This window comes from Rhinolophus ferrumequinum, chromosome 11 (genome assembly GCF_004115265.2).
Source record: "Rhinolophus ferrumequinum isolate MPI-CBG mRhiFer1 chromosome 11, mRhiFer1_v1.p, whole genome shotgun sequence".
Classification (NCBI taxonomy): domain Eukaryota; kingdom Metazoa; phylum Chordata; class Mammalia; order Chiroptera; family Rhinolophidae; genus Rhinolophus; species Rhinolophus ferrumequinum.
Genome location: NC_046294.1, coordinates 7,758,898 through 7,786,143, shown reverse-complemented (window position 1 = coordinate 7,786,143; position 27,246 = coordinate 7,758,898). Strand labels below are relative to the sequence as shown.

At 43.0% G+C, this 27,246-nt stretch overlaps 1 protein-coding gene and 1 pseudogene across 1 annotated transcript; one reads left to right on the top strand and one right to left on the bottom strand.

Moving 5' to 3' along the window:
- Positions 1-2,579: 2,579 nt before the first annotated feature.
- On the bottom strand, positions 2,580-26,892 carry PLAAT5 (phospholipase A and acyltransferase 5). Its single transcript, XM_033121219.1, has 7 exons — positions 26,877-26,892; positions 26,200-26,484; positions 24,727-24,817; positions 23,337-23,445; positions 6,406-6,514; positions 4,271-4,533; positions 2,580-2,672 (listed from the first exon to the last, which is right to left on the bottom strand). The coding sequence occupies exons 1-7, from the start codon at positions 26,890-26,892 to the stop codon at positions 2,580-2,582; spliced, it is 966 nt and encodes a 321-aa protein (XP_032977110.1).
- LOC117030318 (dihydrofolate reductase-like) lies at positions 20,274-20,852 on the top strand (annotated as a pseudogene).
- Positions 26,893-27,246: the final 354 nt, after the last annotated feature.

Sequence of the window (27,246 nt, the reverse complement as noted above, 5' to 3'; positions counted from 1 at the left end):
ACTCCTTCCTGGACCCCTCCTTCTCCATACAAGGCTTGAGAATAACAAAAGATTAATATAAGCATGACACCAAAACTTGAAACAAGGAGCTGGGGAGCAGCTTATTTACTCCTGGTGTCCCAAGGGGCTCCCCTCTGTCTATTCTTCTCTTCAGCCCCTAATCTGCTGCCCCAGTTGTGGGGTTCATTCCCCTTTATTCAGCTGGGGTCCCTAATGGACATGTATTCCATTCCCGAGTGCTGGTTTGTTAGCCAGCACACCCAGGTACCTTCATCGTCATAGTAATCTTTGCAGAGACTATGCAGTGCTTCCAAGAGCCAGCCTTGCGATCATTCAGCAAAACATCTGGATTGTATGCACCTGTGGACTCATGTGTCACCAATCCTGGGCCTTCCTCCTGCTAAGGGACACAGCACATTCAAGTTCCCTATCTTTCCTTGTGACATGCCAAGTGAACCAATACCACTACTACCCTCACTCACCCATTACCCCAAAGTAAAAAGGAATAAACATGTAAAAATAAGCACACAAACAAGAGACCGGTATTTGACATCTTGAAAACATTTGTGTTCCGATTACTTTCCCTTCGGGATTCTGCCCCCCTGCACTGGGTCTGTACCTTATATCCATAAGACTAAAAAGGCTCACCCAAGTGGTCCCATCAAAGCAAAGGTTTCAGTTTTTACCGAAGAGTGCAGAAACTGCTCCAGGGTTTTAATGACACTTTAAGAAACCCTCCGCTCCTACCTGCAAAGTGTGGGGTATGCGCTTGCGGCCTTATGGACAGCTTGGAAGCATCAGGAGATCACTGTCCAGCAGCTGGTCTCTGCCCCATGCGCCATGGTGCCTTGTGTCCTCCCAATTGACTCGGAACTTCTCACCACCCTTCCTGACCACTGCTCATGGGTTCAGGCAAAGGGGGTGGGTAGCCAGGGCATGGCACGTGGCAGACACTCAAAACTGTTTGCTGGATGAGTGAGTGAATATCAACCCTGATATGCTCCTGAGGGTCTCTGTCCAAACCAGAAAGAAGCCAGAGAAGTATCCTTCTGTCCTAAACATAAGCAAGAGATGGAGGAGTCCTTTGTTTAGAAGTCACTCAGCACTCCCCGGTGTGGGGGAGTTATTTGTTTGTTAATCAAATAACATCCAGTTTGTTTAATTCATAATTAATATGGTCTGTGAGTTCAGTTATCTTCAGATCAAACGGTTCACTAATACATGACTGAGTTCAAAGCTAAAAGAAATATAGTTTACAAAATATAAATTCTCGGTACTTGGGTTCTGCTTCAAAGGAAGTCTCGCCCAGACTGTATAATAAGTAAAGAGACTGAAGGGAAAGGTATTGGCAATGCAACTGGTTTTCAGTGGTGGGGAGCAGATGACTGTGGGAACTAGGAGCAATGGCTTTATCCTGGTCAGGATTCACAGAAATGAGGGTGTACTATGTCTACCAGCACCCAGAACGGCCATGGAACGCAAAGAGAGAGGCCAGTTTGCTGGGAAGGACAGATGGAAGACAATCAAAGACACGCATCCTGACTCCAGTGTCTAGGGTCTAGAAGGAGCCAGTCAAGAGTGGATTGCTAAGAAAAGAACGGAGGAGGAACAAAGAGTTTCATTGAAGGTCTATTTTCTCCAAATAGGAGAAAGCCTCATTGGAGGTCATAACAGATCTTATGGGGTCCCATCCTGCTCTCTTCCACATTCTTCCTGGGCATTTTGAGAGCCCTTCCCTAGCTTTCTTGGCTGGCTTCAGCACTCAACTGGCACTAACAATCCCCAGTCATAATTTTAGATCCCCCATCGTGTCCAAATTCTTTCAAACACAAAAATAACCTCTTCCTGTCTCTCATTCATGCAATAGAAATTTCAAATTTTCTGGTAGTCATAAGGTAGAAAAGCAAGATAAATGCCCTTAGTGATTATACTTTAAATTGGGGTTTCTTAAACAATAAAGAATAAAGCTGATGTATAATTTAAAAAAGAAAATATTTCTTGGGAAAGGTGTCCCTGGATTAAGGTACAGAGGGGCCTTGAGTGGCGAGTTACAGGTGTCCTTTTTGTCCTCCCCAGCTAAACCTCCCTGTGCATCTATATGGGCAGGACTAGGATGACACAGAAAAGCTAGAGATGTTTTAGTTCAATAAAAATAACTTCTGCAAAGAGTTTTTCATTGCTGGGAACATTCCAGCAGAGGCTTCCAGGATGTATCAGATGGTATTCAAGCATCACAGATTAGGTTCAGCCTAAGAAGCAAGTAAGGCCCCTTCCCACAAAGAGAGTGAAACGAAATTAGTATATGAATTATATACTAATAATAGCCGAGCACAACAAATATGGTGCTTAATAGTTGCATAATAAATATTAGGTTCTTCCCACCCTGCGAGTCCATGGGTCCATGATCACACTTATTGAATGTATTTCTAGAGGGGTAATTAGATACATTTTAGATTCTTCCAGAAGCTCACAATTTTCTAACAGGGGCCCACTGAGAAAGGAAGGCAAGGGGAGCAAAGGAGGAAAGTTCTCTTTGCTGATGTCAGTAGTTCTTCCTCCGCTTGGCGTTTTCTGCACCTTCAGGCAGTTGCTGGTTTGGGCTTTATTGTATCCACTACAGCTGAAATAATGGCTCTTGCAGCCTTCGCGCCTTCCATCATGGCGTGCTCTACCTGCAAAGCAGACCAGTCACAGGACACTCAGTGACCATCCTAGGCTTGCACCCCACCTTGCCACTCCTCTTCAGGAACCAGCCTGCCTGGAGGCTTTTCCTAGAGGAGGAAGCAACCTGTGCTCTCCTAGATTTCCAAAGGTCCTAGAGCTGCAAGAGACCTAGAGAAGCCAGGAGGGCCTGGAATAGACGCCTGAGACAGACATGCTCCCTCTCCCCCGGGGGGCACAAGGCCCCCGGTCCCTCCCTTAGAGCCATTCAGCCCAGGGTCTGCCTCCAGTGTGGGGCTCAGAGGCAAAGGGTCTCAGAGGGGCACAGACACTGAGGCCCTCATTCTTCACATGGGTGATCTGAGAGCCACGGAGGGAAGCTCGCTTGGACAGTGTCACATGGTGAATTAGTGTCCGACCTTAGATCTGGACTCAGGTCTCATGACTGCGAGGCCCACGCTCCTGAGGAAGGAGGGCCACCTATAAGCTCTTGGGGTCTTCTTTTCATGCACAAGTGCTCATGGAATGGGAAATCCCTCATACCAGAGCCCACCACCCCCTAGCGTTGGAGCAAGGCCTCACAGGAAGGGAATGCAAGCTGGGAGAGGACCAGAGTACAAAGGAGGAAGATGCGGAAAGCGAAGGCGGGGGAGGAGGGAGAGTGTAGGAGGCCTGCTAATGGTCACTCAGAGAGGGGATAGCAACAGCAGAGAGACCGATGCTGGCATCTGAGCCCAGTATATTAAGAGAAACAAGAAACATAGAAAAGAACATAGAAAAATCATGTTCCACCTTTAATCCTTGATTTTTTTTTTTTTCTGTTACAAAGGTGATAATAAACACTTCCTCTGTTCACCTCCTGGGGTTTTAGTGAGAATCAGATATTAATAAGAGCATCTCAAACTGTCGCAGATTCTTAGGCTTTCAAGGCTCTTTCACATATGCTGTACCACCTTTCACGGATCGTTGCCCTATCGTGGGGGTGGGGTGGGGGTGGGGTCACAAACCCAGATGCAGTATGCGCCAGGCCAGGTGAAGCTTGCAGGTGGCACAACTACTGCCATACATCCATCTAAAGGGGGAGCCAGAACGTGGCCCCACAGAGCTTCAGCAAACAGGAACACAGGCCCAATGGCCTGATCGATTGGTTGTTCAAGAGAGGCTGGGAATCCAGATCTTTTATATAAAATTTCTATATTTTGTAAATGTTGGCAAGTAGTTTTAAAAAAATACTAGTCATCCAAGCAAAATATGTCTGTAGGCCAGACATGGCCCACAGGCTGCTAGGCAACTATAGCAACAAAGTATCTACCTCGGTTTATCCCCATTTTGTAAAGGAAGAAACAGTCTCAGAAATAAAACGACTTGACCAAGGAGCCCAGGCTAGTTGATGGCCAAGCCAGACTCCACCGGCGGTCTCACTGTGGTTTTTCTATTCCTCCCTGGGTTAATAGAGATGAAAAGGAACTGTAAAATCCTGTGGAAATAGAAGGCCCCACCCACGCAACAAATAATATGAACCCACTGCGGACCATTCTGATCACTGACGAGATGAACCACAAGACCTCAGTGGAAAGCCATCATCAGCGGGAAGCCAGTGGCGCCCTACCTGCTGGCTCCTGGGCACGCCGTATCTGAGGTTGTTGACAAAGTGCTCGCAGTTCTCTTCAATCAGGTTATAGTGCACTATCTTGTTGATCATCTGTTTTGTGCGCTGGATGATCATGTCCATGGGCAGCGGCAGGTATGTCCCATCCAGTTTGTTGTTAACCTTCCAGGAGCAGCCATGCAGCACGTCTTCCAGACGACTGTATTTTACAATGGCCCGGTTGCTGAAGATGGAGGTGATGCTGCCGGCCTCAAATTCCTCACCTAAAGGCCAAAGGCAAACAGAAGTTGGAAAGCAGGGGCAGAGCACAGGCTCACTCTAAGATGTTGGGTAAGCTGCTTCCCTGTGGGGCCTCAGTTTCACCATCCATAAAAAGCATGGCAGAGCATGGGGGTAGATTGGATGAACTGCAAAGGACCAGCATTCCCAAGAAGACTTGGTCTTGCACTGCACTCCCCACTTCCAAACCTCCCCCCCCAGCCACCTCTTTCTTATAAAATTCTTAAAGTACCTTAGGCCCCAGGCTGCATTCTGTGTCTTACTGACCTAAGTCCTAGGATTTGAGTCTCGCTTTCCTAACCTGACTTCAGTAATCTTCACGAACGTGTGCCAAGCACCCTTACGTGTAAGTGTCCACTCCAGGTAAGTGGCTATCATGGGGTTCCATGACATGCCTCCTTCTGCAGCCACTACAGGCACAGGTGAGGCCAAGCTGACAGGCCTTTGGATGGGAGCCGCTCCAATCAGCTTCCACCCTGAGCCCCCCTCCTTATCAACCTACTCAAATACTGGCAATCATTAAGGGTTTGTTTGAAAACAGGGTTCCACAGCTTGGAAAAAGAAACATTTGAAAGCTGCTTTATTATCATATTCAGTCTTTAGAGGAGACAGAGGTTTAGAGAGGGTCAGGAACCTGCCCAAGGCCAGGTAGGTAGCAATTTAAAACCAGGACTGTTTTTCCGCCAATGTGTGTACCCTCCCCCTTTATAAGCTGTCTGAGAGCAGGAAATGTCCCTCGCTCTTTTCTTACATATTAAAAGAAAATCTGCTGATTTCACAAAACCTGGCAATAGGCAATTCAACTTTTGGGAACAGAGATGGCAGAAGTCAAAATCTGACGGAGAAGGTGGGGACATAACTGTTAACAATTTCTTTAGTTATGCAAGAGTTAGGCTCCTAGAAAGGAGAGATGGAGGTGAATGTACTGTGAAGCAATCTTTACTTGTTCTTCGTGGAGGCTCCCAGACCAGAAGTGGGGAAGGGTGTGAGTGGATGGGGCAGGAGGTGAGAGGGTGGGAGAGGGCCTGCTCTGCAGGAAGGTGTCAGCAAGGTGAGAGGCTAGGCCAGCAGAGGCGGACAGGACATGGGGGTGAGAGCTGTGAGCAAGGTGTGGCCACCACCACTGTAATTTAATCTTGAATGGCCAGTATGTGCACAGGACAAAATCCAAAGAATATGCTGAGGAGCCCTCTCCCTCCCCTTCGCTTCCCCAGGTCTCATCTCCTGAGGCCACCACTGTGACCAAGGGTTCTGCATGTCTGATTTGGAGTGTTTTTTCCCCATTCTGTGCTATAACCTTCTATGATCACCTCCTCCTTATCATCAAACCTCTACTAATATTTAATTAGCTGCCAGTTTCGCCTCAGCCTTGTGTTAATGCTGCCTTCACAGATGAAAGGAGAACTGCGTCCCCACTGAGAGGGGGCAGGCAGCCTGGGGCAGGTTGGCAGAGTTGGGAGACGAGGTGGGGGTGGAGGTGCCAAAGGTGATGAGGAAGCCGGAAGCAGCATTTGAGGACCGTCTGAGCACATAGGTATCCGCACCCTTCCAGGGGAACTTGAGGGAGGATACAGAACCGTTGTCAAGACAAATGGAGGCTCAGGTTCTTGCAGTTTGTGGTCTTGGCAGTCAGGGAAGCTGGGGACACTCTAACGTGTGCCTCTCTCAGGGCCGGACACGCAGTGGTGTTTGGTAGACAGCGACGAAACTCTATCACCCAGTGAATTAGGGTCTAGCAATGCTTCGGGGTGTTTTCTTGCTAAAGCAAGGCAGCAGTTGAGGAGCACAATAACTAGCTGTACTTCTTTACTTTGCTAACTTAAATATCAGGATTTCAGTAGCGTTTCCACTCTTACTCGGGGCAGTCAGATGGACCACACAATCATCTCCCACATAGATGGCCCAGTGCTCATAGCCAACGCGGAAAATCTCAATCAGGTCTCCGGGCCTGGGTCTCGGTTTGCCCTAAGATGGGAAAAAACACAATAAAATAAAGAAAACGCACAGGCCCAAGGAACGCCAGAGACCCTGTTTGCGGATCAGCTACAGCTCAGCCTGAAGAGTGCTTTCATCACTCTACAGCAACCCAGACTAGAGAAAGCTCTCTTCACACAGAGGAACAAAGGACCCTGCCCCCGTCCCCATCGCTCTCATTATTAAAGCCAGCGAGGTTAACCGTCTCTTGTCAGTGTAGTGCCTCTCAGCTCTGAATGCACTCTCCTACATGTTCTGTGTAAGTGACCGATGCACCCTCCTTAAATGCTCCGTGGGAAGTGAGGGATGCACCCTTCTATATGCTCTGTGGGAAGTGACAGAACTACTTTAAGCATTTCCTCTTGAAATTGAGCACCATGTTAAGCTTTCTCAAAAGAGGGTGCTGGAGGGCACTGCAAGAGGAAGGGGTTCTCCTGCAGTGTCTGGCTTGGGGTGGGAATGGGGGTATCATGGTCAGTAGTGTGGATATGCGAACATCTGGTACAGCTCCACCTGAGCCCATGACCTTGCAGCCTTGGCCTGGTGATAACCTTTCTGGGGCCCTCTTGACAGAGATAACAGCGCCCCAAAGCCTCCTGCCCCTACTGGCCTCCTGATTCCCTCTGCAGGTCCTCCGCATGGCCTGTTTGTGGCCCAGAGGGTCGCCCTCCTCTGCATCTCACATCACTCATTGCTAATAGCCAGCTCACCACCTACATTCCAGGGGGTTGCCGTTGCCCAACAACAGTGGACCAGCTTCAGCCTGGCTGAACCAAGCTGCTCAGCTAGCCAATGGGTTGGCCATACCTCTCCAACGAGGTCTGAACTCCTTCCATGTTTATCTTTCTATGAGGACCCTCCCTCAACCCTGGGGGACTATGTCGAGTTTCCTTGTATTTTAATAATGATAGTGAACTTCCCCCATTTCACCTGTGTGGTTTCTGTCTCCTGACTGGACCCAGACTGCTGATACTCTATCTCTTCAAGGAGGTCAGGGGAAGAGAGACTGCATCTAAGAGACACTGTGTGTGTGCACAATACAGTATTGCGCACTTAAAAAATTGTTAAGCGGGCAGGTAGACCTCATGGCAAGTGCTCTTACCACCACTGAAAGAAAGAAAGAAAGAAAGAAAGATAGAGAGAGAAAGAGAGAGAGAGAGAGAGAGAGAGAGAGAGAGAGAGAGAGAGAGAGAGAGAAAGAGAAAACCCAGAGTTTTAACCACTGCAAAAACAAACTTTAAAAAAAAACAAAACTCATATCCCGATTCCAATAATGTACTCAATACTATAAAAATTCAGGCTAAGTTCTGACTCCCAGACTCCTCATCCCTCTTCAACTATCCTTAAGTTTGTCCAGAAGGGCTGCTGGGAAGAAGCTCTGCTCACTGATTCCTCCCGCAGCAGAAGGTCTGCTGGGAAATCAGGGCCGTGCAGAGGGATGAATCACCCACCCACCCATCAACTCGACAAGAATGTTGCTGCATCTTCCAGGTTTGCAACAATTTGCCCAGGGCGTCTAGATTCCTCAAGGCTGTGTCTCTCCCTCACGGTCCCAGCCCTATTTCTCTGGCTGAGGACCACCATTTGCCAGGGCAAGTATTCACATAAGTACAGGGGGTTTTCACCTGTTTCTATTAACACTTTTCTGAGATATGCTCGACATCCCATAAAATTCATACCTTTTAGGTATACAATTCAACAGTTTTAGTAAACTCACCGAGTCTGTGCAGCCATCACCACAATCCAATTTTTAGAACACATCCATTATCCCAAAAAGATTCTTCATACCTGTTTTCAGTCATTCCCATTTCCTATCCCCAGCCCCAAGCAACCTTGGACCCATCAGCAGTCACTCCCCTTTCTTCCCCTACGCTTGCCCCCTAAGCCCAGGCAGCCACTACTCTACTTTCTGTCTCTATGGATTTGCCTTTTCTGGACATTTCATATAAAGGGAATCACACGACACGTGGTCTCTTGTGTCTGGCTTCTTTCACTTAGCCTCAGGTTGCTGAGATGTATCCACGTTGTAGCGTGTATCAGTACTCCCTTATTTGGATATACCACATTTGGCTTAAACAACTTTGTTAGTTCTCAATATTAGTTTGGCTAAGGGAAACTAAAGAAGATTTAAATGAATTAAAAGACACTCCATGGATTGGAAAACAATATTATTAAGGTGGCAATTCACCACACGGATCTATAAATTAAACACAACCCCCCTTAATACACCAATAGGCATTTTTGGGGGATAAATTGATAAGATGATCCTAAAATGTGTATGGAAAAGTAGATCATGGTGTCGGTGGAAGCCTTTCTGCCATGAGTTAGGCAGGAAGTGGGAAGTGAGAATCTAGGGACAATGAGGACAGGCAACTCTTCCAAGGTATTGGCTGTAAACCAGGGGACAGGCATCAGGTGGGAAGGAAAGACAAACAAGGGGTGAAGGGAAGGCATTTTCAAGATGGGAAAGACAACAGCAAGTGCAAGTTCTGGTGATGAGAATCTGGCAGAGAGGGAGAGGTTGAAGATGACAGAGAAAGAAGAGTGATCAGCAGCGAAGGGCTCCTGGCAAAGTGGGAAGGGCCAAGTTCAAGGGTGCACTGAAGAGGAGACAGCCTTCAGATAGAGAGGCCAAGGAGGGCCTTTCCCAAGAGAAGACGTATGTTAGTCTGCTTGGCCTGCCACACAAAATACCACAGACTGAGTGCCTTAAACAACAGCAATTTATTTTCTCATAGCTCTGGAGGCTGGAAGTCCAAGGTCAAGGTGCCAGAAGTGTAGGTTTCAATCTGAGGCCTCTTCTCTTGGCTTGTAGGCAGTTGCCATTTCACTGTATGCTCATGTGACTATTTCTTTGTGTATGGAGAGAGACAGAGTAAGTTCTCTGGTGTCTCTTCTCATAAGGGCATTAATCCAGTCCTATCGGATCAGGGACCTACTCTTATGATCTCATTTAACCTTCTTCACTTCTTACTCCAAAGACAGCCATACTGGGGATTAGGGTTTCAACATATGAACTGGCGGGGGGTGAGGGGGAGTGGCACATACATTTAGTCCATAACAACATGCATGGGCTGGTTTTAAAAAGCCAAGGAAGAGCAGTAAGTGTAATCGATAAGTTCAAAGGCCCTGAGAAAGGAAAGACTTGGGTTCATCAGAGGTACAGAAAGGAGGCTGGGATGGATGGTACAGAGTGAGCAGGGGAAGGGAGTGATACAAGATGGATTTGTATCACAGATGATGTATGGATACAGAGAATAGAAAGAAAAACAGAAGAGAATGTGGGAGGTGTGGGGGTGGGGAGTAGACCTACGTCCGGGGACAGCAATCTCCAAGGCCTCATCTGAGGAAAAAAACTGGCTGGTGGTCCTCACGTGCTAGAACGTCAAGATACATTTACCTCATCTGCCCCATCTTGGCATTAATTCACCCCATTACATAAAACAATGAGTAATTCTATATATTTTAATGGATATGTACGTGGCTTGGTGAAAGCAGCAGAAATAGGAGTTAAATGACAAAAGGGATGGGTCCAGGGCCTCAAAGTGGCATGGGAGAACAGACGATATTCGAGAAAGTGAAAAGTAAACACCCATCAAAGATACATGTGCAGACCTCAATCAAGTTAAGATAAAAATAGAGCAGCCTGAAGTGACACATCATGGCAGGTTTTCATCTTAAATCCTAAAAGAGGGAAAAGTGAATGAAACCGTGTATTAACGTTATACAAAGTTTTATGTGGGAAGCTGGTGATGCTGCTGCTTGTCCATTGTACTGTAAGTTCTTATCTTCTTCCTATTTTCCCCAGTCATCTGTGAAGACTTTGAGGGCAAGAATATCCTCCCAGATCTCTGCTGAACAAAAAACTGTAGAAAAGCAAGGCTATATATTCTCCTTATTTCACTGTTATTGATTCAAATCCTATTCATCCCTTACTATATTTTTGCCAGTAACGTTGAGTCCTACAGGCCTGCTTTTTGCTTATGATGTTATCAAATGAGACCCCAGAGCCTAACCTTAAAAATGCAAGTCTGTATAAATGTCTATTTTAAAGGAGTCTTCTAAAGTGTTGAAAGGCGAAGGACACCCTGCAGCTACAGAGGCAGCGGTAATTTTCTGCATCATAAAATGTGTGAAAGAAGCTGACGTCATAAAGTATTAAATTGAAAACATTTACAAGAATACACCCTTATTATGTTGTGCAATATGAAGGCTTCATGACTATTCATAACTGTTAACAACTTGTTCTGTTCTCTGTTAATATAAATCAGTCCTCACAATATCTATCTTTTGAACAAAATGGGTCTTGAAACATTCTAGAAATTGTAGTATCCTATGAAAATACTCTTCAAGGAGAAACTGAAATTCTTATTGGTGGTTGGGCTTCGTACTTCATAGGCCTGGTAATGATGTTGCAATCATTGACACCTCTATTCCTAAATAATTCAGTTGAGACCAACTCTATGGACGCTTTCCTCTTCCATCATATCATGAGAAATAAAACCTTTGACTGAGACGATCAAGATGGGGCAGTAGGTAAACACTGTGTTTACCTTTTATCACAACCACATCAAAATTACAACTAATCTACAAAACAACCATTATTGAGACTCACCTAAAATCAAGCTGAAGCCTTTCAACTACTGACGTGCAGAAGAAGCCACCTCCAGACTGGTAGGAAGGTCAGAGACACGGAACAGGTTGGTCCCACACCCGCATGTGACTATTAAAGATTGGGAGGGCTACTTCGGCTGTGGGGATCCCTCTCCATCCTGTAGAAGGGCGAGAGATCCCAGCCCCACTCCAGCCCAAGGTTCCAGTGCCAGGGAGAGAAGTTCCCATAATTGTTGGTTGTGAAAACCAGTAGAGATTGTGACTGAGTGAGACTGAGTGCAGCTGCACTCACAGGCATTCCTCTTAAAGGGACTGCATGCAGACTTACCCACCAACAGAATCACTCTCTCTGAGCTCCAGCACTGGGGAAGTAGCCGAAAAGGCGGCAGGGACAAATGGTGGGGAATTGAGTTATCTGGCTTGGGATGGGGGCTGGAGAGGTGGCTTTCTCCTGGATGGGGGACCTGATGGAAGCCATTGTTTCTTTGTTGAGCCCTCCCCCTTCCCAGCATGTGAACACAGCTGCCATTTCTCAGTCTGTGCTGTTAGTTCTAGTTCACTATGCCCTGGAGATTAGAGACCTGGCCCCACCCAAATTTTGGGCAACCCCAGCCTGCTCTTAGTGGCTTTTTGGTGCAGACCGCCTGCCTTGGCTCAAGCTGCAGACTTTCCTAGATTCTCAAAGGTTTGCAGGACCTGGACAAACAGCATCTGGCTTGAGTGTGTCCTGTGTGTCTGGCTGAGCAACCCTAAGCCAGCACTAGTGGCAGCTGGCCTTGGTTCGTAGCTTGGCCTCTCAGAGCACTTCCAAGCACAGCGCAGGTGGCAGCCATCTGTGGATTTCTTTCTGGTTCCTGCTGGGTGGTCCTGGGTGGGGAATGGGCTGTGGCTGAACTTGACCTACAGTGGATCCCCTCCAAGGTGGCCCTGGAGCTGGAGCCCCCAGTGGCCAGCTTCAAAATGAGCTGGATCATCATCCAGCCACCTCCAAGTACGACACACCCAAGGGGTGGATTGGGCAGACACCAGAGTCCTGCTGAGGCAGATCCTGCTCCATAGGGTCAGCCCCTGCACAACAACTCTTCCACTGTAGTCAAGGCCACTCCTCACAACCAGTGAGCCCAAGGGTTAGTCCCTCCCATTGATGTGCAATTATCAGCCAAGGCTCAACTACAAGAGGAGGGCTTGTAGTTGACACACAACCCACACAAGGGACACACCTGGAGCGTGTGGCTCAGTTGACCAGAAAGACGGTGCCACTGAACCCCACAGCACACCCACTACATAAGACCACTCTACTAAGACTGGAAGACATAGCAGCCCTACCTAATACATAGAAACAAACACAAGGAGGCAGCCAAAATGGGGAGACAAATAAACATATCCCAAATAAAAGAACAGAACAAAGCTCCAGAGAAAGAACTAAGTGAAATGAAGATAAGCAATCTATCAGAGTCAGAGTTCCAAACACTGATTATAAGACTAATCAATAAGCTCAGGGAGAAATTCGACAGAGAGATAGAAAGCATAAAAATAAAGATGAAAACCATAAAAAAGAATGAGTCAGAAATAAAGGACACAATAATGGAAATGAAGAATATATTACAGGGAATCAACAGTAAATTAGATGAAGCGAGGATCCAACCAGCAACATAGAAGATGAGGTAGCAGAAACATCCAACCAGAGCAGCAAAAAGAAAAAAGAATCCCAAAAATTGAGGAGAGTTTAAGTGGCCTCCGGGACAATATCAAGCATACCAACATTCACATTATAGGGGTACCAGAAGGAGAAGAGAGAAAGCAAGGAATTGAAAACCTATTTGAAGAAATGATGACAGAAAACTTCCCTAGCCTGGTGAAGGAAATGGACATTCAAGCCCAGGAAGCACAGAGAGTCACAAACAAGATGAGCCCAAAGAGGCCCACACCAAGACACATCATAATTAAAATGCCAAAGGTTAAATACAAAGAGAGAATCTTAAAAGCAGCAAGAGAAAAGTAGTTAGTTACCTACAAGGGAGACCCCATAAGACTGTCAGCTGATTTCTCAACTGAAACTTTGCAGGTCAGAAGGGAGTGGCAAGAAATATTCCAAGTGATGAAAAGCAACGACATACAATGAAGATTGCTCTACCCAGCAAGGCTGTCATTTAGAATTGAAGGCCAGATAAGGAGATTCCTAGACAAGAAAAAGCTGAAGGAGTTTATCACCACCAAGCCAGTATTACAAGGAATCTTAGAGGGACTTCTTTATGATAGGAGGGGGCTTAAGGATGGGTGAAAGGGAAAGGGATTAAGAAGTACAAATTGGTTGTTATACAGTAGTCATGGGGATGTAGGTTATAGCATAAGGAATATATATACTCAATAATATTGTAATAAATAGGTATGGTGCCAGATAGGTACTAATTCTATCATGGTGATAGATGGGAATGGGGATGGGAGCAGGGTAAAAAGGTGAAGGCATTAAGAAATACAAATTGGTAGTTAATACAGTATGGGGAATATAATCAACAATGTTGTAAAGATCATGTAAGGTGCCAGATGGGCACTGGACTTATCAGAGGGATCACGTCATAGACTGTGTAGATGCCTGACCAATCTGCTATACACCTGAAGCTGAAGTAGAGTAATACTGAATGTCAACTATAACTACATATATAGGTATATATATAGTCATGGGATGTGGAGTACAACGTAGGGAAGATAGTCGATGGTATTGTAATAGCTATATAAGATGTCAGAGCGATAGTAGCTTGTGGGGATGGCTACTACAGAGGGATGTTATCACTTTATGAGGGGTTTAAATGTCTATTATGTTGCTTTGTACACCTGAAACTAATAAAAAAAGAAAAAAAAAGAAAGTAATACATAGAAAAAGAAATACCTTTGACTGTCAGGGTTATTTTACTACAGAGATCAAGAGTTTTACCTCATTTAAATGAGTGTATTACAATGTCACAGAAAACCCAGCGATAATTGTGGTAGTCAGATTCTCCAGCAGGCCCTGAGCACCTAGAATCATATCACCCTAAAACCACTGCTAGAAGACACCTTCAAGGACACTGAGTCCAATCTCATTGTTTTTTCTTATAAGTTGAATTCTTTTAAAAGATAACTGACTGTATATATCCAGAAGAATTGAACACATATGTCCACACTTGTACATGAATGTTCATAGCATTATTATTCATTATAACCAAAAGGTGGCCAAATGTCCATCAACTGGTGAATGGATAAACAAAATGTGGTATATTCATACAATGGGATATTATTCACTAATAAAAATGAATGAAATACTGGCACCTGCTCCAACCTGGGTGAACCTTATAAACATTATGCTAAATGAAAGAAGCCAGACACAAAGGACCTCATATTGTATGATTCCATTTACATGAAATATCCAGAATAGGTAAATCCATAGAAATAGAAAGTAGATTAGTGGTTTCCAAGGACCAGCAGCAGGATGGACCATGTTTGGGACTAGAAAACAAATCTCAATAAATTTAAATGGATTCAAGTTATACAAAGTATGTTCTCTGACCATAACAGAATAAACATAAATTAATAGATGACTGGATTAAGAAACTGTGGTACATTTATACAATGGAGTATTATGCAGCCATAAAGAAGAAAGAAATCTTACCATTTGCAACAACATGGATGGATCTAGAGAACATTATGTTAAGTGAAATAAGTCAGACAGAGAAAGATAAGTACCATATGATCTCACTTATTTGCGGATTTTAAAGAAAAGAATAAGTGAATGAACTAATCAGAAACAGTTTGGGAGACAATGAGGAAAAACTGAGGGTTGCTAGATGGGCGGGAGGGGTGGGGGGTGGGGGGGAGGGTGAGGGGATTGGAGGGCAGTCAGTGACCACAGGATGGCCACGGGGTTTGAAAATTAATCTGGGGAACGTAATTTGGTGGTTACCAGAGCGTAAGGGGGTTGGGGGGTGGGGGATGAGGGTGAGGGGGATCAAATGTACGGTGATGGAAGGGGAGCTGACTCTGGGTGGTGAACACACAGTGTGATTTATGGATGATGTGATACAGAATTGCACAACTGAAATCTATGTAATTCTACTAACAATTGTCACCCCAATAAATTAAAAATAAATTTAAAAAAAATAAAATAAAATAAATAAATAAATAAAAGAGTAGTTCATTAAAAAAAAATAGAAGAAAGATATCTTGAAAATCTTCAAGCATTTGTAAATTAAATAACATATTTTTCATAACCTCTGGGGTCAAAGAAGAAATCAAGAGGAAAAAAGTAGGTACTTTGGATTGAATGAAAATGAAAACAACATCAAAATGTGTGATACACCTCCAAAGCAGTGCTTAGGTAGAAGTTTATAGTAATAAATGCCTATAACAGGAAAGAAGAAAGATCTGAATTCAATGACTTCCACCTCCACCTTAAGACATTAGAAAAAGAAAAGCAAATAAAAACTAACAATCAGAAATTGAATATTTTTAATTTCAAATTTTCAAAATTGAAGTTTTTAAATTTTTGAAAAATATTATTTCAATAGTATCAAAAACATGAAATACTGACCAAAGATCTGCAAATCTTTCAAAAGACCTGCAAGACACTGAAATTTATAAAATATTGCTGAGAAAAATTAAAGAAGACCTAAATAAACACAACACCTTGTTCATGGTTCTGGAGACTCAATTTTATTAAAGTGCTAATTATCTTAAAGATTTGATACAATTCCAATCAAAATCCCAGCATGCTTTTTGCAGACCCTAAAAGAGCCAAAACAACTTTGAAAAACAATAAAGTTGGAGGGCAAACATTAGTTGACTTCAAGAGTTACTATAAAGCTACAGTAATCAAGACAGTGGCCTCACCATAGACAAATAGGGTCAACAGAATAAAACAGAGAACCCAGAAAGGGACCCACAGGTATGAAAACTCAGTAGAGAAAGGAGAACCTTTTCAACAAATTGTGCTGAAACAACTGGCTATTCATAAGGTAAAAAATAAACTTTGATCCATACCTCACACCATACACAAAAATTAACTCAAGATGCATCAAAGACATAAGTGTGAAAACTCAAACTATAAAATATCAGTAAAACAGGAGGAAATCTTCATGTTCTTGGGTTAGGCAAAGATTTCTTAGATACAACAATAAAGACACAATTTATAAAATAAAAAGCTGATAAATTGGATGTCATCAAAATTAAAATTTTTTGTTCTTCAAAAGATATTGTTAAGAAAATGAAAACATAAACCACAGACTGAGAGAAAATATTGAAGAACATTTATTTGATGGAATACTTATATACAGAATTTCTGAAGAACTCTCAAACATATAAACCAAGATAAAAAAATGGACCAAAGATTTGGACACTTCACCAAAGAAGATATATATGGATGGCAAATAAACACATGGGAAGATGTTCAACATTGTTAATCATGAGGGAAATGCAAATTAAAACTACAGTGAGATACCTACATAGCTATTAGGATAGCTAAAATGAAAGAGACTGACCATACCAAATGATAATGACTATGTGGAGGACCTGGAACTCTCACACATTGCTAGTGGGAACATAAAATAGTACAACTACTTCGGGAAAGAGTAAGTTAAACATACAACTACCACATGACCTAACCATTATATTTCTAGGTATTCACTCAAGAGAAAACATATATGTATACAAAGACTTCTATACAATGTTCATAGCAGCTTTATTTGTAAAATAAATTTCAAACACTGGAAACAGCCCAAATGCCCATCAACAGGTGAATGGATAAACAGTGGTCTATCCACACAATGGAATATGGCTCAGTAATAAAAAGAAGTGAACTATTGATAATACCCTGTCTCCCCGAAAATAAGACCTAGCCACACAATCAGTTCTAATGCGTCTTCTAGAGCAAAAATTAATATACGACCCAGTATTATATTATATTATATTATATTATATTATATTATATTATATTATATTATATTATATTATATTATATTATATTATATTAAAGACCCAGTCTTATAGTAAAGTAAGACTGGGTCTTCTATTAATTTTTGCTCCAAAAGACGCATTAGAGCTGATTGTCCAGCTAGGTCTTATTTTCAGGGAAACACAGTTTGCAACTACATGGATATACATCAAAATAATTATGTGAAATTATGTGAAAGGAGACAGACAAAAAAGAGCACTCATGATGATTCCATTCATATAAATCTCTAAAAAATACAAACTAGGAATTTCTGGACAAGATGGTGGAGTAGGTAAACACTCTGCTCACCTCCTCTGAGAACCACATCAATTACAACTACAACACAATAACAATTATTGAGAATTGCCTGAAGTCTAGTTGGACCAAAGCCCTACAACTATGGATAGAGAGAAGAAGCCATCTCGAGACTGGTAGGAGGGGCAGAGATGCTGCACAGGCTGGTCCCACACCCTTGTGTGACCATTAAAAATAGGGGAGGGATATCTCTGTTGTGAAGGAGGTGTCACTCTGGGGAACAAAGGGTCCCAGCCCAGGATTTTAGGGCAGGAGAGAGAAGTCCCTATAACATCTGGATGTGAAACCAGCAGATATTGTGACTGAGTGAGACAAGGGTGGCTGGAGTCCCAGGTGCTCCTCTTAAAAGCCCATGCACAGACTTACTCACTGATGGACTCACTTGCTCTGAGCTCTAGTGCTTGGGCAGCAACTCGATGATGATAGGGACATACAGGGAGGAACTGAATTGTCTGGCTTCAGGATGAAGGCTGGAGGGAAGGCTTTCACCTGGACAGCAGATGCATGGAGGAGCTGGTAGACACCATTGTTTCTTTGTTGAGCCCTCCCCCTTCCTGGAGTACAGACACAGGTAGCCACCATATCTGGGTCTCCATCAACCTGGCTAACACCTCTCATCTGCCCTGCCCAAGTCATTCATCAAGGCTCACCCAACTTTTGGGCACACCCAAGTGTCTTCCAGTGGCTTTTCCATGGAAAATCAGCCCACTGTGGCTCATGCTGTGGACTTTTCTAAAATCTCTCAAAGGTTCACAAAACCCAAACAAGCAGCACCTGGCTTTGGCATGTCGTACACCTCTGGCTGAGCAGCCCTAAGCCGAGCACTAGCAACAGCTGACCTTGGTTCATGGCTTGACCTCTCAAGGCACCTCTAAGTACAGCACAGGTGACAGCCATCTCTGGATTGCTTTGTGGCTCATGTAAGGTGGCCCCAGGCAGGTCACTGACTGTGGCTGAACTTGGCCTGCAGCAGACCCCTCCCAGGAGGCCCTGGGGCTGGCAGGTGCAGTGGCCAGCTTTGTACTGAACCAGAACATCATTCCATCATCTCCAAGGATGACACACTCAAAGTGCAGACTGGGCAGACACCAGAGCCCACTGAAGCAAACCCTGCTCTGTAGGGTCAGGCCCTGCACAACAGCTCCTAAACTGTGGTCACAGCCAGTCCTCACAACAAATCAGCCTGAGGGTCAATCCCTCCCATTGATATGCAAACAGCAGCCAAGGCTCAACAGGAGGGCACACACAAACCACAAAAGGGACATACCTGGAGCACCTGGCTCTGGTAACCACTGGATCCCACAGGACACCTACTACATAAGGCCGCTCTACTAAGATTGGGTGGCGTAGCAGCCCTACATAGAAACAAACACAGGGAGGTACCCAAAATGGGGAGACAAAGAATCATTTCCCAAGTTAAAGAACAGAACAAAGCTCCAGAAAAGAACTAAACAAAATGGAGACACACAAACTACCAGATGCAGAGCTCAAAACACTGGTTATCAGGATGCTCAACGATATCAGGGAGAACTTCAATAAAGAGATATGAAACATAAAAATGGAGATAGGAAACATTAAAAAAAAACAGTCAGAAATAAATAATACAATAACGAAAATGAAGAGTACATTACAGGGAATCAACAGATTAAATGAAGTAGAGAATCAAGTCAGCAACTTAGAAGATAAGATAGCAGAAAACACCCAATTATAACAGCAAAAAAACAAAACCCAAAGAATTTTTTAAAAAAGGAGAGTTTAAGAGGCCTCTGGGACATCAAGCACATCAGCATTCACATCATAGGGATACCAGAAGGAGAAGAGAGAGAGCAAGAAATTAAGAACCTATCTGAAGAAGTAATAACAGAAAACTTATACCAGGCAAAATAGACTTTAAAACAAAGGCTGTAACAAGTGACAAAGAAGGACCCAGTAATCCCACTTCTGGGTTCTGGGTACTTATCTAAAGAAACCCAAAATACTACTTTGAGGGGATGTGTGCAGCCATATGTTTATTGCAGCATTATTTACAATAGCTAAGATGTGGAGGCAGTCTGGGTGTTCATTGATGGATAAATGGATAAAGAGGAGGATATATATATATGATGGACTATTGTTCAACCAGGGAAGAGAATGGGTTCTTGCCATCTGCAGTGGCATTGATGGACCTGGAGGATATTGTGCTGAGTGGTTGTCAGACAGAGAAAGACAGATGCAATGTGATTTCACTTACATGTGGAATCTAAAGAACAAAAGAAATGAACAAAACAGAAACAAACTCATAGACACAGAGAACATTTTGATGGTGGCCAAATGGGAGGGAGATTGAGAATGGGTGAAAAAGGGGAAGGGGTTGAGAAGTACAAACTGGGGGTAACAAAGGTAGTCGGGGGATGTCGGCTATAGCACAAGGATAGAGTCAATAATATTGTAATAACTCTGTATGGTGTCAGATGGAGACTAGATTTGTTGGGGTGATAGATGGGAGAGGGTTGAGGGTCAGGGTGAAAAAGGTGAAGGGATTAAGAAGTACAAATTGGTAGTTACAAAATAGTCATGAGGATGTAAAGTAATGCATAGGGAATTTAGTCAATAACATGAATAAGTATGTGTAGTGTTAGGCAGGTACTAGACTAGCCAGGGGGATCACTTTTTAAATTATATAAGTGTCTAACCACTGTGCTGTACACTTGAAATTAATATAAAAGAATATTGAATGTCAACTATCATTGTAAAATTTTAAAAGGAGGGGAAAAGTGAAGGGGAATAAGAGGTTCAAATGTCCTGTATAGAATTTCTTGCTAAGTTCAACTGGGAATTCTGGTGTCATGAGCGAGCTCAGGGGTTCTTATGGCCACAGACATGGTTTGTCTGGTAAAGTGCATCATCGCTGTGTCCCAGAACATGGGGATTGGCAAGAATGGAGACCTGCCCTGGCCCCCACTCAGGAATGAATTCAAGCATTTCCAAAGAATGACTACAACCTCTCTTCAGCAGAAGGTCAACAGAATTTGGTAATTATGGGTAGGAAGACCTGGTTCTCCATTCCTGAGAAGAATCAACCTTTAAAGGACAGGATTAATTTAGTTCTCAGTAGAGAACTCAAGGAACCTCCACAAGGAGCTCATTTTCTTGCCAAAAGTCTGGATGATCACTTAAAACTTATTGAGCAACCAGAATTAATAAATAAAGTGGACATGGTTTGGAGAGTGGGAGGCAGGTGTGTTTATAAAGAAACCATGAACAAGCCAGACTTGTTCTTAGACTATTTGTAACAAGGATCATGCAGGAACTTGAAAGTGATGCATTTTTTCCCCAGAAATTGATTTGGAGAAATACAAACTTCTCCCAGAACACACAGGTGTTCTTTCAGATGTCTAGAAGGAGAAAGGCATTAAGTACAAATTCTAAGTATATGAAAAAAAAGAATGCTTAATGTAAAGGTATTTACTGATTTATTTCAAGTTGTTCCCCATCCTCTCCAAACAATTATGTATTTTAACATTAGAAAAAGAGACTCCTCTTAGCATAATAACCTCAAGATCCATCCATGTTGTCACAAATGACACTATGTCATCTTACTGCCAAATAGTATTCCATTGTGTGTATATATACCACGACTTCTTTATCCAATTGTCTATCGAAGGACACTTTGGTTGTTTCCATGTCTTGGCCACTGTAAATAAAGCTGCAATGAACATTGGAGCTTATGGATGATGTGATACAGAATTGCACACCTGAAATCTATGTAATTTTACTAACAATTGTCACCCCAATAAATTAAAAATAAATTAAAAAAAAAACATAAAACATTGGAGCACACGTGTCTTTACAGATAAATGTTTTCAGATTTTGGGGGTAAATACCCAGGAGAGGGATTGCTGAGCCATATGGTAATTCTATTCTTAATTTTTTAAGGAACCTCCACACTGCCTTCCACAGTGGCTGTACTAATCTGCATTCCCACCAACAGTGTATGAGGGTTCCTTTTCAAGAACCACATGATTTCACTGATATGTGGGATACAAAACTGAAAACAACAAAGGAACAAGACAAACAAATAAAGAAACAAAAACTCATAGACAGAGACAATAGTTTAGTGGTTACCAGAGGTTAAGGGTGGAGGGGGGTGGTAGATGATGGTAAACGGGATCAAATATACGGTGATGGAAGGAGAACTGACTCTGGGTGGTGAACACATATAGATGATGTATTACAGAATTGTACACCTGAAACATATGTAACTTTACTAACCATTGCCACCCCAATAAAATTTAATTAAAAAAAGAAAAAAGAAAAACAGATTTCTGTGGACTTTAGATCTATGGATAACTATTTCTAAGTAATGTGTTTTTATTAACTAATTAATCTTAATCTTAACTAGATTTGGTTAAGATTAACCTAACCTATGCTATATCAGACATCATTTGTGAAACATTTCTTGCTCTGTCTGAATGTCCGTCAAGGGCCAGGATTAGGTCCTTAGCACCAGCCTAGGGTAGCATGTTTACCAAGACACCACAGTGGCAGAGTCCCCTGATAGCATAAGTTGAAACCAGGGCCTATAAAGATAAGAGCTAGACAGATTTGTCCAAATGTCAGAAATGGATTATAAACAGAAGAGTCAGAACTCAATAGTGAAAGAAAATTAGATCAAAATGGGGACCACGAATTACTCTATGCACATCACACTTCTGAAAAAAGTTCTGTTCACTCAGACAAGGAATCAGTAAGTTGAGAACTTCAGTATATTCCATGGAAGAGTAAAGAAGCCGGTAGGAGACTACCTTTTTGATGAAGAGAAGGACTGAGACCTTTAAAAACTGTTTCTGATCTTGGGTGAGATTTCATGGGGTGTTACAATGATAGAACAAGAACAGGCTGCTCTTTACAAAAATGAGTAATCTAATAACAAGCATATGGTTAAAATGAAAAATTCAAAAAGAATGGATATTACTTAGAAACCAAAATTAGTAAGTTAGAAAATAAACTTCACATAATTAAAAAATGAAAATGAAAGCGTATTTTATCCATCATGTTAGCAAATATGTGGACTTTTAGATATCCAAAGAAATAGCATTTTCTGTCTTGTAAATTGGTACAACCTTTTTAGATTGCAATTTAACAATATCAATTAAAATTCAAAATATCCTGGGTTTGGACCCAGAGCTTCCCCTTTTAGAAATTAATCCTAAACAAAGAAATGGACCCAAGAGGATTTGTTGCACCATTTTGTAAAACTTGAAAACAGCTCAAATGTTGATCAATAAAGAAGTAACTAAAAACAACAAAAATTTCCAGGCATAAAACAAATAAGACATGGGGATGTAATGTATAGCATGGGGAATATAGTCAACAATATTGTGATAGCGTGGTACAGTTGTCAGATGGTTTTGGATTTATGGTGATCACTTATTTAGGTATAAAAATGTTGAATAACTATTATGTACACCTGAAACTAATATAATATTGTGTTAGCTATATTTTAATAAAAAGTCTTTTTAAAAATGGAAACTATGGTGACAAAAAGCAGATCAGTTATTGCCTGGGGATGGGGGGAGATCAGGGAGAGATGGAGGGATTCACCAAGCGGAACAAAGAAAGTTTGGGGAGGGTTGGAGACGTTTATTATCTTGGTTGTGCTGATGGCTTCACGGGTATATATACATATGTCAAAACATATTCAACTGTACTCGTATATTCGAAATATGTGCAGTTTACTGTATGTCTGTTATAGGAAGTCAGAAAAGCTCAATAAACAGCTCAATAAAGTTCTTTTTAAAAAATGAAAAAAGCATAACCAACACCCCAAATCAGTGTGCAGTTCAACCTGCCACACAGTCTAAATAAAGTTAAATACAGCACGTAGAGAAGTCACCGGGACATGAAAGATATACACTGTCTAAGAATTCTTATGATGCCCACCTCAGCTGCTTGCTTTGTTAACTCGTCTGCACTCCTAGACTTCGGGGTTGAATTTGAGTCTGCTCTCTCCTGGTGGGGTGTGGTCTCCAAGCTGACTACTGGCTTCTCCCTAAATGAATTTTGTGATTATATAGTTAATAAATAACAGTACTTCACAATTACTGGAAATTCTGTATTACTTCAGATTTGTGGTTTTAAGATATCTTTCAGTTTTGAGATTCTAGGAAACATTTTCCCCTGAAGCTTGCTTCTGTGCCGTTATTAGCATATATAAAATAATTGCTGTTTACTACTTTTCAGACAATTGTTTAAAACTGCTAATGATAGCAATGAGTAGCTTTCAGAATTTTTTATCTGCTAATAATCTTTTTTCCAGTATTTGTCAAAATGATACTTTCACATAGCTTTAAAAAAAAAAAAAGGTAACATTACATAATGGCTCATAATGAAATGCGACAGGCCTGTTCCCTCCCTTCTCACTCCCAGTATTACTGCCGGAGGTAGGCCCCTTGAACTCTTGGAAAGTTCCTTCCAGGAATTAGCTCCATATTTCTGAGAAATCCTATTGAATCACAGCACTATAACCGCAAATAACGTGAAAGAAATCAGTATATTTTGTCTCTTGAAACTAAATGTTGCGGGAGAGGAGAGAACTGAAACTGAAGACAAGAATATGCTTTTTAAATAGTAGAATGAAATATTTTGGGGCCAAAAAGACCTGGATTTGAAATCTGGCTCTGATACTTGCTGTCCAACCTTGAGCTAGTACATTAATCGGTCCGAAATCAGTTTTATTATCTATAAAATAGAGATGATAATATTTGTCTTCCAGAGTTGTCACGAGGGCTAAATGAGAAAGCATATGCGCATGTACATATGTGGTACATTACCAACCCATAAAGGGCATTTTCTTTATCTTTCCTCATGCGTCAACTCTTCTCCAAAGTATACTAAATGGGGGGTGGGGGTGGGGATCCCTCATATTCAGTACAGCTCTTCTGGAAACTTTCAGCCCCTCAGAATTTAAAAAGAGGCAAACCATGTTTTTAATGAATGTGAATGGAGGAAATGTATAAGAAGGTTGCATCATTCATTAGTTAGTGAGACCAACTGGCAATATTGTAAGCACCATTGAAGGCATTTCCATTCTCAGGGTTCTGGAGAAGGCCTCAGTGGCTAGAAAGCACTGCAGGACACACTTTCTGTCAGCGAGTCCCAAGCCTGGTCACAATCTATTGCCAGGACCATATCCGCCTTCTGCATACTGGTTAGTGGTAGGCTGTTTTGCACAGAAACTACATCAGGATTTGTTATACAGAACTGCCAGCAAAGTCAATTCAAAAGGCTTCTCTCACCCAAAGACCCAGCCCTTCCATACAAAGAATCTTACCCCTGCTGGACGCCTCTTCTCTTTTCTAACGGACCCTGCTTTGGCTGCTTGAGCGAGAGCTGGACCAACACTTGAGATCCCACAGATTCTCCTAATTCAAGAAAAAAAAAGCGATTTAAACAACAATTGCTGCCATGGTGCTGGTAGTGGTGGTGGTGGTGGTGGACCTGTGAAAGAAGGGTTCAGGTGATCACCTTGACAGCAAAGGTGGGCTTGGAGCTATCGTCTAGAACCTTGCCAGGCTCCTGGTTAACCTTCAATCAATTTTTGGATGAATGAAGGAAATTGTGGGACTAGGTGCTGGAAAGGGCTCACTTCCTCTGCGAAAGAGAGACTTTGGAATTCCCAGGGACAGACTCCGGGAAAAGATGAAGTTAGAGTTGCCTCTATCCCAGATCGCAGAAACCTTGGGGCTAAGTCTGATGGCAAAAGCTTCTGCGGAGCTAGCGTCCTTCTTAACTCAACCTGCTGGGGCACTGCCACCTTTGTGCATTGCCACCTGAAGTACAGTGGGAGGGTAGATACCCGAGAGAGTCACTTGATGTCTACCTTGCTTTGATTAAATTCATAATAAATGATCATTCCGAAATACAAGGTCTGAGAATTAAGCTCACGAACCTGTTGCAACAATGTTGCTAACCTTTTTTGATATCAGAGGGCTTATTCATTATGAATTTGTACCAACTGGACAAACGGTTATCCAAATTTACTATTTGGAAGTGCTGAAAAGGCTGCGTGAAAAAGTTAGACAACCTGAACTTTTCACCAACAATTCATGGCTCTTGCATCACGACAATGCACCAGCTCATATCGCACTGTCCATGAGGGAGTTTTTAGCCAGTAAACAAATAACTGTATTGGAACACCCTCCCTACTCACCTGATCTGGACCCTAGTGACTTCTTTACCTAAAGATAAAGGATATAGTGAAAGGAAGACATGTTGATGACATTCAGGACATCAAGGGTAATACCATGACAGCTCTGATGGGCATTCCAGAAAGAGTTCCAAAATTGCTTTGAAGGGTGAACTAGGTGCTGACATCAGTGCATAGCTTCCCCAGGGGAGTACTTTGAAGGTGACCGTAGTGATATTCAGCAATGAGGTATGTAACACTTTTTCTAGGGTGAGTTTGTGAATTTAGTTGTCAGGCCTCCTATTCACTCATTATTATTAACAGGCATTTCGTACTACCAATAAACATCTACAAGAAGGAGCCTTGAAGGCAAACATGAGGACTTTTCTGCGGGTGCCACATCCTGCTAGGACCTGGAGAACAACCCAGGACCGGTCCAAGCTTGTGCGCGGCGGCTGGGTAAGGTGGGGCCCCATTCCTTCAGCGCCCAGACTGAGGCACAGCTGAGTGCCCAGGAACAGGTTGATTGTTATTTGGTCCTATACCTGCCATTTTTGAGGTGGGTTTGGGGCAGGATCTGGGAAACCTAAGGAGGCGGAGCGGGCCCTTCCTCCCGACGACGCGGCTCAGACCCATCCTTCTGCTGCAGCCCGGCGGGTTCCGGGGCCTGGCAAGGGACGACGCGCCCCGCCAGTTCCCAGTGGGCACAGCCCCAAGTCAGCGGAGCCGCGGGGTCCAGGGCTCTGCGGCAGCGCCGGGCGGGACTGCCCAAGGGAACTGCGGGGCGCGTAGCAAACGGCGCGGGCGCGTGGCGGGGGCGCTCTGGGCTGGGGGGCGCGGGCGGGGCCAACGGCGCGGGCGCGGTGCGCGCGTCCAGGAACAGACAGGGCACAAAGGGGGATGCTTGAAGGCCCAGGAATCTGGGGCTCTGAGAGGAAAGGCAGGGAAAGGGACGTAAGAGGCAATTCGAGGGGTGCAAGGTAACACCGAACAGTTTGGTAAAGGCTTGAGGGGCATCTGATGTGGCTGGAGAAGCTGAATGTCATGGAGCAGACAGAGGAGCGACATACGGAGAATGCGGTTGAGGCCAGATTCCGAGGGCCTGGGGAGGCACATTCAGGAGTTAAAATCTTAAGGGATTCGGAGTTTTATATGTATTTTTTCACACACATGTTTTATTTTTAAATTTAAGATATACGTATCAATATCATATATATCATGTAATATATACAAAAGAATGCATATAGTTATAAAACATGGTAGTCAAATTTCTACCCATGAATACACCATCCTACCTGAGAATCGGAGCATACCTCGCACAGATGCTCCTCCTACCTCTGTTCTTTCCTTATCCCACCTCCCTGCTTCCCTGCCAGAGGTAATCTCTCTCCTGAGTTTTGTGTTTCTTGTGCCCTTGCTTTTTAAGTTTTTTAAAATCTCTCTTCTGTATCCCATTTTAAAAGTTTTTTTAAATCTCTCTTCTGTTTCAATGAGTGCTACATACCTCATTGAAATAATACATTGTTTCATTTTTCTTATTTGAAGTTTTATAAAAATGGTATCATGCTGTATGTTATCTTTTGCAAATGCAAGTTGATTCGTTCAAAGTTGTTCCTATAATAATACACTTTGTATATAGATCTGTAATTCATTTCCCCTGCTGGA

Excerpts from the sequence above, each read along its gene's own strand:
- PLAAT5 (XM_033121219.1), bottom strand. Across the intron at positions 24,818-26,199 it reads GGATGGGTCTGAGCCGCGTC|GAGAATCTGTGGGATCTCAA; the intron begins GTCGGGAGGAAG and ends TTCTTGAATTAG. Across the intron at positions 6,515-23,336 it reads TAACAAAGCAAGCAGCTGAG|GGCAAACCGAGACCCAGGCC; the intron begins GTGGGCATCATA and ends TTCCCATCTTAG.